At 49.6% G+C, this 14,358-nt stretch overlaps 1 protein-coding gene across 2 annotated transcripts in view; it reads right to left on the bottom strand.

The window, feature by feature from the left end:
• The window catches only part of LOC119965927 (dyslexia-associated protein KIAA0319-like), a 145,574-nt gene that overhangs the window by 74,487 nt on the left and 56,729 nt on the right, over positions 1-14,358 (bottom strand). For both annotated transcript variants that reach the window (XM_038796949.1, XM_038796950.1), the window contains exon 5: positions 5,835-5,933. In XM_038796949.1, coding sequence (XP_038652877.1) covers positions 5,835-5,933 — 99 coding nt within the window. The remainder of the gene's footprint in view (positions 1-5,834; positions 5,934-14,358) is intronic.

Below are 14,358 nucleotides of genomic sequence, written 5' to 3'. Positions count from 1 at the left end.
TAGAAGAGAGTTGCAAATTTCCTAATTTCACTACTGAGAGACCTGGGGCGAAATTCTCCGACCCCCCGCAGGGTTGGAGAATCGCCCGGGGCCGGCGATAATCCCGCCCCCACCGTGGCAAGAAATTCTCCGCCACCCAGGAATTGGCAGGTGCAGGAATCACGCCCCGCCGATCGGCGTGCTCTCCGCACCGATCGGCGAGCCCCCCGCGGCGATTCTCCGGCCCGCAATGGGCCGAAGTCCCGCCGCTGAGAGGCCAATCCCGCCGCTGTGGTTTCAACCACCTCTGGTGGCGGCGGGATTGGCGGCGCGAGCGAGCCCCCGGGGGGTGCCCCCACGGTGGCCTGGCCCGCGATCGGGGCCACCGATCGGCGGGCGGGCCTGTGCTGTAGGGGCGCTCTTTTTCTTCCGCTGCCGCCACGTCCTCCACCATGGCGGAGACGGAAGAGAACCCCCTACCGCGCATGCGCCGGTGGTGACGTCAGCGGTAGCTGACGCACCGGCGCATGCGCGAACCGGCGAAGGCCTTTCGGCCAGCCCCGATGCCGGCCGGCGGGTGTCGAAGGCCGTTGGTGCCGGTTTTGACGCTAGCCGGCATGGCGCCAACCACTCCGGCGCAGGCCTAGCCCCCAAAGGTGCAAAGAATTCCGCATCTTTGGGGAGGCCCGATGCCAGAGTGGTTGGCGTCACTCCGCTACGCCGGAACCCCCCGCCCCGCCGGGTAGGGGAGAATCACGGCTCTGGTTCTAATTTTTAGGGCATGTCCATCAATCCTAAACATCTCAACCAGTTCCTCTCTATCTATCCTAACCAGGACCGGGATTCTCCCCTACTCGGCGGGGCGGGGGGTCCCGGTGTGTCGGAGTGGCGTGACTCCTCCGGCTGGCATGAACGGCCTTTGGCACCATGCCAGCCGGGCCCGAAAGGACTTGGCCAGCGTAAATCCGCGCATGCGCCGGAGCGTCAGCGGCTGCTGACGTCATACCGGCGCATGCACAGGGGAGGGGGTCTCTTCGGCCCCCGCCATGGTGAAGGCCATGGCGGGAGCGGAAGAAAAAGAATGCACCCACGGCACAGGCCCGCCCGCTGATCGTAGGGGCACCCCCGGGGTCAGATCGCCCCGCGCCTCCCTCAAGGACCCCGGAGCCCGCCCCGCCGCCTATCCTGCCGGTACCAGAGGTGGTTTAAACCACGCCAGCGGGAAAGGCCTGTCAGCGGCGGGACTTCGGCCCATCGTGGGCTGGAGAATCGCCGCGGGGGGGCCCGTCGACTGGCGCAGCGCAATTCCCGCCCCCGCCGAATCTCGTGGGGCGGAGAATTCGGGTCACGGCAGGGGTGGGATTGACGCCGGCCCCGGGCGGCCCCGACCCCTGGGGGGTCAGAGAATTCCGCTCCAGGATCTTCAAAACTTGGATCAACACATCCATAACCTTCTAAATTCCAGAAAATACAACCCTCACGGCTGCAATCGTGCTTCGCAATTTAACCCTTGGATTCTAGATACTGGAACTGGAAGGTGCTAGAATCGATCATAAAGGAGATTATTTCTTGTAATTCGAGACATTCAAAATAATTGGGAAGAGTCAGCATGATTTTGTGAAAGGGAAATCACGTTTAACAAATTGAGTTCTTTGAATGAGGAACATGCGCAGTGGATGAAGGGGAGCCTGCAGACAGATTTCCACAAGGCATTTTAATAAGATGCCACACCAAAGTTTTTGCAGAAAATAAACACTCATGATGTAGAGGATAAGATATTAGCAAGGACAGTAGATTGGCAGAAAACAGATTATACATAATTTACTTTTTCTGATTAGCAGGATGTGACGAGTGAAGCAAGGAAGGAGTCTGTGCTGGGGCCTCAACTTTTTACAATTTATATTGATGACTTAAAGAGGGGGAGCAAAGGCATGGTAACTAAATTTGTCAATTACACAAAGATACCGGCGGCACAGTCGTTAGCATTGCTGCCTCACAGCGCCCAGGACCCAGGCCCTGGATCACTGTCCATTCCCCCCGTGTCTGTGTGGGTCTCACCCCCACAACCCAAAGATGTGCAGGGTCGGTGGATTGGCCACGCTAAACTGCCCCTTAATTGGAAAAAAATAATTGGGGACTCTAAATTTATTTTAAAAATCTAAAATTACAGAAAGATAAGAGGAAAATATGTTAAGAGGACGCAAAGAGATTGCAGACAGATTGGTTGAGCAAGTGGGCAAAAATCTAGCAATGTGGCACAGTTGGTACATTCTCACCTCCACGTTACAAGGTTGTGTATTCTGTTCCCGCTGCAGAGACGTGAGCACATAATCTATGATGAGTCTCCCATGCAGTACTGAAGGAGCCCTGCACGGTAGGAGCTATGGTCTTTTGGATGAGAAGTTAAACCAAGGTCCCATCTGCCCTTTCCGGTGGGTGCAAGATCCCATGGCACTATTCACAGAAGATCAGAGGAGCTATCATTTATCCTTCAACCACCACCTTTGGCAGGAAGAATAAAGAGGCATAATAATAGTGCTAAATGGAGAACAGCTTGAGAATTTGAGGTGCAGAGGGATCTAGGTGTTCTTGACCCGGAGTTGCAAAACAAGTGAAAGTAGATGTTTTTTTTTAAATACTCAAGGTCTTCAGCTGCCCAATAACCATAGTCAACAGGTTTGCAAATTTAAACACAATTCTTTTAGTTACTATAATTAAATAGGCAATAAACACAACCAGTTAACTATCTAATCTCTAACTCCACATACAGAGGAAAGAGAGGTCTATAGTAATGAAGAAAGTAAAAGGATAAGTCTTTATTTGAGAGAGAGAGAAACATGGACAAAACTTTATAACATGTACCATTTTGACACTTTGAGTTCCTCACTTCCTCTGCTCGACTTAAAGGTATGCCTTCATTAAAGATCCATGGGCCAAAACGATAAAGGCAAAATAAAAGAAATAGATGCCAAGGAAATCAATTGGAAAGACCCTAACATAGTCCATGAATCACAATAGGTTCAGTAGGTAATTAGGAAGGCTAATGGAATGCTGTCATGAGGGAATTGAACATAAAAGTAGGGATAAAAGCAAATTACTGCGGATGCTGGAATCTGAAACAAAAGCAGAAAATGCTGGATGATCTTAGCCAGTCTGACACCATCTGTGGAGAGAAAAGGGAGCTAACGTTTTGAGTCTGCATGACTCTTTGACAAAGTACTGCATACTTAGGAGATAAACTGCCCGTTCTAATTGAGTTATTCAACATTTCCATATCAACATTCTAGCTGAAGATGTCACAGCAGTAAAAGTGAATTATTTGTATTTAAAAAGCAGTTTTATGAACTCTCGGCTAGTGGAAAGGCAAGGGCAGTTAGAAGAAAGGCTGATTTAAAGTTATACCTTTCACAACCAAAGTGCTTTACAACTAATTGTAATGCGGGAAACATGGCAGCCAGAAATGTCCCAGAAACAAATGAAATAAATAACTAGATCATCTGTTTTAGGTGGTGGTTGAAGGATAAATGATAGCTCCCCTGATCTTCTGTGAATAGTGCCATGGGATCTTGCACCCACCAGAAAGGGCAGATGGGACCTTGGTTTAACTTCTCATCCAAAAGACCATAGCTCCCACCGTGCAGGGCTCCTTCAGTACTGCATGGGAGACTCATCATAGAATATGTGCTCAAGTCACTGCAGCGGGAACTGAACTCACAACCTTGTAACGTAGAGGTGAGAATGTGCCAACTGTGCCACAGCTGACAGACAAGGGTTTCGGAGCCTTAAGCAGCCAAACTAATTTCTTATCACTCTCTGATCACCTAAAGAGGAGATATGTAGCCTTATCCTGGTTACACATCCCTGATTGTGGAGGGAGAGGTAATGGAACTCTTCATTATCGTCCAGTTCCTGGCAGAAAGGAAATCATGGCTTGCACCAGCCCCTACCCATGTTTCTTAACCTCATACAATGGTTTCCTGGCTCAGCTGTCATTTCTGCATTTGTACGCAGCACCATTCATACTTCAGGGACCTGAAATTTCTGACTCTGAAAAGTGACCCACCCATTCCATGTTCAATGCAGATTTTGCAGTGCTGGCATTTGCAGCATCAAAAACTTAAGATTAAATATTAATTTGGAATTAAAATGTTATAACCTGCCTGGATCCTTTTGGTTGGGGACAATGGTTACCCCATGGTTCTTGGGGAATATGAGCTCCCCCAATGAGGGGGAGGGGGCAATCACTAGTAGTTTCAGCTGTATAAATGGAGCTGGACAGTATGGTGCGGGCAAGAGTAGGAGGCAGTCGGGAACTACTGCTACTGTGTATATATTGTTTTAAATAAAGTTACTTTCTGTTTGACTCTATAAACTCTTTGTGGATTCTTCGTGGCCCTCAAAATAAAATGTCATTAATTTTGTCATATTATATATGGTATTAATTTTTACGGGGAAATTACTTGAATAGCCCTATTCAAGGTGATCCGGTTTTAAGGTACTGAAAGCGCTTGGAGAGAAAGTTGGAGCTATCTGACTGGTTACGCTTGTGTTAATGAGCCACACTGCAGAAACCTCAGCAGAAAATCTATCCAGGCCGACATTTCAAAGCTGTCGAGTGCAACCTTACAACAGTGGGCGGCAGGGTGGCACAGTGGTTACCACTGCTGCCTCAAAGCTCCAGGGACCCGGGTTCGATTCCGACCTCGGGTGACTGCCTGTGTGGAGTTTGCACGTTCTCCCCGTGTCTGCATGGGTTTCCTCTGGACGCTCCGGTTTCCTCCCACAGTCCAAAGATGTGCAGATTAGGTGGATTGGTCATGCTAAAGTTCCCCTTACCGTGCAAAAGGTTAGGAGGGTTTATGGGGTTGTGAGGGTAGAGTCCTCTTTCAGAGGGTTGGTGCAGATGCGATGGGCTGCATGGCCTCCTTCTGCACTGGAGGGATTTTATGATTTTTTTTTTACAGCCTTTCGGGTGGTATTAAAAGATGTCAGAAACATACAGGAGAGCACAAGAAAGCTTCCACTAATTATATATCTCCTGCACATCTTTCATAGATCTAGTGTATGTATGAAAAACATGTGGCTACTGCCCCATCAAACAAATCTGCATCCATCATCTTTATCACCAAACATATGGGGCTGAATTCTCCGCAGGGGGCGGAGAATCAAATTTCATGCCGAAATTGGGCCCGGCGATTCCCCGAGACCAAGAATCAGCGTGATCGCGGAGTACGCCACGCGGGCTGGGGGCCCATTGACAGGGGCCCGCCCAGCGATCCTCCGCTCCCGACCGGCCGAGTTCCCGATGGCGCGGAACTAACCTGGTATTGCCGGTCGGGTTGCTGGCGTGGTGGCTGCGGACTCAGTCCGCGGCTGCCCTGGTTGTGGGGCAGCTGCGTTATATGCCTTATATGCAGCCGGGGTTTAGATCCGCATGGTCAGATGCTCGTGGGGCACGGCCGATCGGGGGGGTTATAATTTTTGTATCTGCCTCCGCGGTCCGAGTCTGCCATGGTGCTCTGCGCAGTCGCTGGAGGCCACCACCGTGCACATGTGTGGACTCAAAACCAGAAGTGCGGGGGCCCGTATCCGCAGCTACAGCTGCGTGAATTACTCTGGGTCCCTGCTAGTCCCCTGCAGGGCTGTTAATTAGCTGTACTTGTTCCCAGGAATCTCCAGAGTAAAACTCCAGTGTTTTTACGCCGGCGTGGGGACGTAGTCCCATTCCTTCATTCACAATACACAGATAGGAAGGGGCACACAATATATGCATGAGCCATCAAATGCCTGAAATAGGTGAAATATTGACTGTTCCAAGTACACAATGAGTAATCGCGTTCCAATGCAGACCTCACCTGCAGACGGTGTGGGCACCACAAAAGTATTCAGCTCCACAGAATTTTTGGGTTGAGTGATAATTATATTACTTCCAGCTGATACAACCAGTTCCTTTACTGTGGGGGAAAAAAGAGAGAAAGAAAGAATAGAAACTTGTTCAGCAAACGTAACTAATAAAAGTGCCAGCTACCACCATTTCATCCATTTAACACTGTCAACTACAGTATTCACGACGATATTTGTGAATCAGTGAATAGTAAATTCGGTAATTGGGAAAGTCCCTAACTACCTAAATTTGGCCAAATTTTATACACAGCACTGAAAGATAATCAGTATACATCAAGATAAGAGTCAAATTTATATAGCGTCTTTCAAGACTGCGCAACGTGCAAAGTGCTTTAACAGGAAAAGTACTTCTGAAGTGCGGTCTTCAAAGTAATATCATGAGCTTTGTGCGAAACATTATTTGTAACCAAAGCCTGAGGAGTGGAGTCTGCACTCGTGTCTATAAATATATGTTAACATATCAAAAACTGATCTAAAACAGTGTTTGGGTTGAGGCATCTTTCAATTTTAAGCTTTCTAAAAGTAGAAACTGTATTGCAAACTTTAGGAATACAAAATGTATTGTAATGGGCATATTCCATTGATTCCAAGGCTAGCACAGAAGTTAATAAATATTCCATATTTTTGAAAGATTTGGAAATCTTTCCATTGCTCCACAATACAATTAAATGCTCTCAATACCTTATAGCCCTAACTCTGGTTTTATTCAGCTAGTATGATGCTTTCAACAATTTCACCAGTCTGCAAAATGTCAGTCTCTGGATTTTCTGTTTCTGTGCTGGAACTGAAGGGATTATGCATGCTGTACACCACTACTCAACATCTTCATATCCAATTAGCTTTGTAAACACTTTGATGAGGTTGGACATGCGGCTGGATTCTCCGTTCGTCGACACCAAAATCCCATTCAGCGGCGGGCTGGAGAATCTAAGTTCCCGACAGAATCGGGGGTGGTGCCGCCTTTGCATTGCTCCGCCCCCTCCAAAGCGGCGTGCTCGGAGAGTACGCCGCGGCACGTATCGACGGCCCCCTGATATTCTTCCCCAGACCGGCCGAGTTCCCAACGGCGTGTGTCTCTCATGGTCTCACCCCTCGGGAACTCAGCGTGGCAGCTGCGGACTCAGTCCAGCATCGCCACAGTCGGGCAAGGGCGATCCGCGGGTGGGGGGGGGGGGACATTATTCGGGGCTGGGGACACTGTGGTGGTGCGGTCCGGGGCTGGCGAGCCGACCAAAGGGGGGGGATTATTTTGTGGGCCGGGTCCGCGAGCGGCATCCGCCATGACACACAGCATGGCCGCTGCAGGCCGCCACCATGCGCATGCACAGCCACGGAGCAGGCAATTCACCAGGCCGTATCGGCAGCTAGAGTCAGGTGCTCTGTGCTGCCTTCCTGCTAGACCCCAGCAAAACAGGGAATCGGTGGCCGGTTTGCGCCAGTTTTCCTGGCATAAAATGTCACCATTCCCACGCCGGCGTGGGGACACTCTCCAAATCAGAGAATCCAGGCCATGGTTTCTTTAAGCCAGACAACCTTTGCAGTCATTCAGATAATAATTGGTAAAACGAGGGGATACAATTCCTCTTTCACCTCCATTATTAGCAACCCTTCAACAAAACTCCAAAAATGCCACCTTTGAAATAACCAATTTCTGAGAAAACGATTTGATTAACAAGCTGTTAGCAACATATAAAAGGAGTCCATCTTCAGTTATTCATCAAAAGAAGCATTTCACCCGACTGTCTGAAATATTGGTTATATTTCATTCAAGGATAATCTTGCATCCATCGTAGGTGGTATAATCTTCCTGGTCCAGGTTTGAATGCAATATTCTCCTCCCTTGCGTTGGGCTTTCTTGAAAACTGTACCTTCTACAAATTTTGCAAACAGTTTTTTTTTAAATCCCCACAGTGCTGTTATATGCACTTGGCAAACACATGCAGAGAGTTCTAATTTTTCCTACACATGGGAACGACCTCTCCTCTCCACACCAACTCTATCCAGGGCTCTCAGTATCCTGTAAGTTCCAATAAGATCCCACCTCATTCTTCTAAACTCCAATGAGTACAGACCCAGATGCTCAAACGTTCCTCGTACGACAAGCTCTTCATTCCAGCGATCATTCTTGTGAACCTCCTCTGGACCCTTTCCAAGGCCAGCACATCCTTCCTTGGATACGGGGCCCAAAACTGCTCACACTACTCCAAATGGGGTCTGACCAGAGCCTCGTGCAGCCTCAGAAGTACATCCCTGCTCTTGTATTCCATCCCTCTCGACATGAATGCTAACATTGCATTTGCCTTTCTAACTGCCGACTTAACCTTTACGTTAATATAAAGAGAATCTTGAACATGGACTCCCAAGTCCCTTTGTGTTTCTGATTTCCTAAGCATTTCCCCATTTAGAAAATAGTCTATGCCTCCATTCCTCCTTCCAAAGTACATAACCTCACACTTTTCCACATTGTATTCCATCTGCACTTTTTTGCCCACTCTCCCAGCCTGTCCACATCCTTCTGCAGCCCACCCATTTCCTCAATACGACCTGTCCCTCTACAGAGGACACAATCTCAGACTAAAGGGACAATCTTTTAAAATAGAGATGAGGAGGGATTTCTTCAGCCAGAGTGTGGTGAATCTGTGGAACCCTTTGCCGCAAAAGGCTATGGAGGCCAAATCACTGAGTGTCTTTAAGACAGAGATAGAGAGGTTCTTGATTAATAAGGGGATCAGGGGTTATTGGGAGAAAGCAGGAGAATGGAGATGAGAAACATATCAGCCATGATTGAATGGTAGAGCAGACCCGATGGGCCTAATTCTGCTCCTATGTCTTATGGTCTTATGGATGAGTCAGCCCTCTGCAAACACAGATACATTTAGTCCATCTATAACGATTACCACCTATCATTCAAAAGTATGGCATCGCTAAATGTTCTGATAACTCAGCTGTGTGAGTGGAGATGAATATATAGACAAGGAGAGATTAAGAGGGAAGGATAAAGAGGTCAAAGCACACGTTCCATTAATAGGCATTCTCTAATTACAAAACATGCACAGTGTGTCATGTGAGAGTACCTTTAAGAAATGGGTGTTTAAGAAATGGGTGTTTAAGAAATGTACCTTTAAGAAATAGAGCTGCTCATGTTACTGCAGTGATGTCAGAGCGTGGGTGGAGCTGAGCTCTACTTCTGCTTTTTGAGTTTGAGAAAGCATGGGTGTGTCTGTGAGCTGCACTGCTGTAACAACCACAGGTTTACGCCAGCAACAATGGACGACACCTTTAAAAGGTGGAGTCAGGATGAGGGGCCATTGACCGTTAGCGACTTATGCATAAATAATGGACTAGCAATACTGGAAGAACTTACGGAGAGGTTTCAACTGCCCAAAGGAAATGAATTAAGACATATACAACTTAAAAAGTTTCTTCATAGGGAAACAAAGACAAACCTACGGATGCCGAGACACTCACTGGTAGAGGAACGGTGACTTAGGGATTGAGAATGACGGTGACCTGTATGAGCAACACGCTCCACCCTTGAATTCAGATTGAATTAACAGCATGACTTGCTGCATATTTTTCATGACAGTGCATCAAATAAGTGTGAAATTATTTTGATCTAATATTAACATTAAGTACCTTGAGAGCAATGCTATTGTTGACAGTGAAGTTACCATGAATGCTTGAAATTACCATCTGATATTTTTGACTTTGTATTATTTTGAGTAGTATTACTTTGATCTGTATTATCGCGAGAGTTTGGCTTTGTTTTTCTTTATACTGACTTTGGTTGGCATCTGTTTCTTAAAGTGGGTGGTTTTCAGGGCTGGGTTGAGGAGGGCGATGGTTTCGAAAGGCGGGTGGAGGGCAGGTAGGCAACAATAGGTGGGAGACATGCTGGCGCCGGAGCCGTGGGCCACCAGGCTAGCTGGGTGAGCTAGTCTGCGGGAGCACAGTGGGGGGGGGGGGGGGGGTATACAATCAGATGGGGTTAGGTTACAGAGTGTTGTTGTTAGGGGTGAGGTTGTTCGGCTGACGAGGGAGGGATTTGATTTTAGAAGCGAAGAGGTCGGGGATGGGCACTGCCAGGAGGCGGGGCTACGGAGGAGCGGGGCAGGGGCTGGGGGCAGGCCAAGGAAAGGGGATGGCTGACCGGCGGGGGTGGGGCACGGTGCCCCCCAACTAGGCTGGTCGCATGGAACGTTAGAGGGCTAAATGGGCCGGTGAAGAGGGCTAAAGTGTTTGCGCATCTTAGGGCTCTAAAGGCAGACGTGATAATGTTGCAGGAGACGCACCTGAAGGTAGCGGACCAGATTAGGTTGAGGAAGAGCTGGGTTAGTCAGATATTCCACTCAGGGCTAGATACTAAGACCAGGGGAGTCGCGATTCTGGTGAACAAGCGGGTGCAGTTTAAGGTGGGGCGTATTGTTTTGGACGGGGGAGGTCGCTAGGTTATGGTTAGCGGTAAGCTGGAAGGGAGGAAGGTGGTCTTGGTCAACATATATGCGCCAAACTGGGATGAGGCGGATTTCATAAAGAGGGTGCTGGGGAAGATACCCGACCTGGATTCCCACAAGCTGGTTATGGGAGTGGGGATCTATTGACAAGGGTGGTGGATGCGCAGTATTCGGCAATCACCATTTCTGACCATGCCCCGCATTGGGTCGAGCTACAGGTGAGTGAAGAGAGTTTCCAGCGCCCACAGTGGAGGCTGGATGAGGGATTGCTGGCGGATGAAGGGGTGTGCGAGAGGGTGAGGAAGTGTACACAAAACTACCTGCAGGTCAACGATACTCAGTAGCGGTGGTGTGGGAGGCGCTCAAGGCAGTAGTGCTGATTTGAATCCGGGCTCACAGGGACAAGACGGACAGAGCAGAGACGGACCGACTGTTAGCAGAGATCCTGCAGATTGACAGGAGGTATACGGGGACCCTGAGTGCGGAGCTCTTGAGGGAATGGAGGAGGCTGCAGGCGGAGTTTGGGGTGGTGTCCACGGGCAAGCCAGTGGAGCAGCACAGAAAGGCGAGGGGTGCGGTATATGAACATGGAGAGAAAGCCAGCAGGATGCTGGCTCAGCAGCTCAGAAAGAGGGAAGTGGCTAGGGCAATAGGTAAAGTGGGGGATGGAGGCGGTAACTTGGTAGGGGATTCTGCGGGTGTGAACAGGGCTTTCAAGGACTTTTATAGCAAACGCTATAGAACATAGAACATTACAGCGCAGTACAGGCCCTTCGGCCCACGATGTTGCACCGTCCTGTGAAACCCTTCTAAAGTCCCTCTACACTATTCCCTTATCGTCCTATTCCTATTATTATTATTATTCCTATATATATATTATTATTATTCCTATATAGCTCGGATCCCCCCCGGGGCCGGAGGGGATGAGATGCTTCTTAGATGGCCTGACATTCCCAAAAGTGGGCAGGGAGCTAGTAGAAGGGCTGGGCTCCCCAAACGGAGCTGAGGAGATATTTGAGGGCTTACAGGCCATGCAGTCAGGTAAAGCCCCGGGGCCGGATGGGTACCCGGTAGAATTTTATAAAAAGTTCTCCGGGATATTGGGGCTGCTGCTGGTCAAGGTTTTTAATGAGGTGAAGGACAGAGGGGTGCTGTCCCAGACGATGTTGCAGGCTACCATCTCCTTGATTTTAAAACGGGACAAGAACCCTGAGTCGTGTGGGTCTTGTAGGCTGATCTCCCTTCTTAACGTGGATGCTAAACTGCTGGCAAAGCTTTTGGCCACTAGGATTGAGGATTGTGTGCTGAGTGATATTAGGAAGGACCAAACAGGGTTTGTTAAAGGTAGGCAACTGGTGGCAAATATAAGAAGATTGCTCAATGTGATCATGATGCCCCCAGAGGGAAAGGAGGTGGAGATAGTGATGGCAACGGATGTGGAGAAGGCGTTTGACCGGGTAGAGTGGGACTACTTATGGGAGGTGCTGGGACAGTTTGGATTTGGGGTGGGTTTCATCGACTGGGTCAGGCTGCTATATCAGGCCCCTGAGGCGAGTGGGAGGACAAACAGGATGACTTCCGACTATTTCAGACTGCACCGCGGAGACGAGACCCCCTCTCCCCACTGCTGTTTGCTCTAGCTATAGAGCCGCTGGCAATTGCTCGGAGGGCTTCAGAGGGTTGGAAGGGGCTGGTTCGGGGGGGGGAGGGGGGGAATAGAGTTTCATTGTACGCAGATGACCTGCTCTTGTACGTTTCGGACCCGATGACGGGGATGGACGGAATCATGGCGACCCTGGGGGAATTCGGCCGGTTTATCGGAATACAAATTGAATATGACAAAAAGTGAAATGTTTCTAGTTCAGGAGAGGAGCCAAGGGGACCGGTTGAGGGAGCTGCTGTTCCGGTTAGTTGGGGACAGTTTCAGATACCTGGGAATACAAGTGGCGCGGGATTGGGGTCGACTACACAAGGTTGGTAGATCAGATGTGAGGGGAGTTCCGGAGGTGGGATGCGCTCCCACTGTCATTAGCTGGGAGAGTACAGACAGTTAAAATGACGATCCTCCTGAGATTCTTATTCGTGTTCCAGTGTCTCCCCATTTTCATTCCACTTTCCTTTTTTAGGAGGGTAAGCAAGATCATTTTGGGTTTTGTATGGGCTGGCACGTCCCCACGAATGAAGAGGGTGATGCTCGAGCGGAACCGGTGGGAAGGGGAGGCTTGCACTGCCGAATTTTAGCAACTATTAATGGGCGGCCAACATAGCCATGATAAGGAAGTGGGTGGTGGGGGGAGGGTTGGCTAGGGAGGCTTAGTTGAGGCAGCCTCATGTAAGGGTACCAGTCTGGGGGCGTTGGTGACGTTGCCTCTGCCCTTCCCGCCAGCGAACCTCTCCACCAGTCCTGTAATGCTGGCGGCCCTTCGGATCTGGGGACAGTGGAGGAGGCACGTGGGAGCAACGGGAGATTCGGTCTGGTCCCCGATATGTGACAACCATCAGTTTGCCCCGGGGAGGTTGGACGGGAGTTTCGGGTATGGCGGAGGGTGGGGATTGAGCGGATGGGAGATTTGTTTTTGGAAGGGAGCTTCCCTGGCTTGAGGGCGCTGGAGGCCAAGTTTGATGAGGGGGAATGCATTCTGGTATATTCAGGTGCGGGGATTTTTGCGCAGGCAAATGCCACCTTTTCCACTCTTGCCACTAAGAGGTATCCAAGATAGGGTAGTGTCCAGAGGATGGGTGGGGGAGGGAAGTGTCTCGGATATTTACAAGGAGCTCATGGGGGCAGAGTAGACGCAGACTGAGGAGCTAAGGCATAAATGGGAGGAGGTGAGAGGGGAGATTGAGGAAGGCCTGTGGGCAGACGCGCTGAGCAGGGTTAATGGGACTGCAACATGTGCCAGGCTCAGCCTGATTCAATTTAAGGTCGTCCACCGGGCCCACATGACAGTGTCCCGGATGAGCAGATTCTTCGTCGTAGAGGACAGGTGGGTAAAGTATCTGAGAGGACCGGCAGACCATGTCTACATGTTTTGGACGAGTCCAAAACTTAGGAGATACTGGCAGGGGTTCGAGGACGTCATGTCCAGAGTATTGAACACAAGGGTGGCAATGGGTCCGGAGGTGGCGATTAGTGGGGTTTCAGAGGCCCCGGAAGTCCAGGGGGAGAAACAGGCCGACGTTTTGGCCTTTGCTTCCCTGGTAGCCCGGAGACGGATATAGAACATAGAACACTACAGCGCAGTACGGGCCCTTCGGCCCTCGATGTTGCGCCGACCTGTGAAACCATCTGAAGCCTATCTGACCTACACTATTCCATTTTCATCCATATGTCTATCCAGTGACCACTTAAATGCCCTTAAAGTTGGCGAGTCTACTACTGTTGCAGGCAGGGCGTTCCACACCCCTACTACTCTCTGAGTAAAGAAACTGCCTCTGACATCTGTCCTATATCTCTCACCCCTCAATTTAAAGCTATGTCCCCTCGTGTTGGTCATCACCATCCGAGGAAAAAGACTCCCCTCTCACCTCCTCCCATTTATGCCTTAGCTCCTCAGTCTGCGTCTACTCTGCCCCCATGAGCTCCTTGTAAATATCCGAGACACTTCCCTCCCCCACCCATCCTCTGGACACTACCCTATCTTGGATACCTCTTAGTGGCAAGCTAGAAGGATACTTCTAGCTTGGAGAGACTCAAAGCCCCCAAAGTCGGAAGCCTGGCTGTCAGACATGGCGAGCATCCTGGGCTTGGAGAAAATCAAGTTCGCCTTGAGAGGGTCGTTGTTAGGGTTCGCCCGGAGGTGGCAGCCATTCATTGACTTCTTTGCGGTGAATTAATCGTCAGCAGGGGGGGTGGAGGGCTTAGGGGAATGTAGTATAGGGGATCAATTAGGCAGTTCTGGGTGGGACGGGTTACGGCAATTGAACTATGTACTTTGTTTACTGTACAGTCCTTTCGTTTTCTTGTTCTGTAATTCTACTGTTTACAACGCCAAAAAATACCTCATTAAAATTGTTTATT

The sequence above is a fragment of the Scyliorhinus canicula genome, chromosome 5 (assembly GCF_902713615.1).
Source record: "Scyliorhinus canicula chromosome 5, sScyCan1.1, whole genome shotgun sequence".
Lineage (NCBI taxonomy): Eukaryota > Metazoa > Chordata > Chondrichthyes > Carcharhiniformes > Scyliorhinidae > Scyliorhinus > Scyliorhinus canicula.
This window is presented reverse-complemented; position numbering and strand designations above follow the sequence as displayed.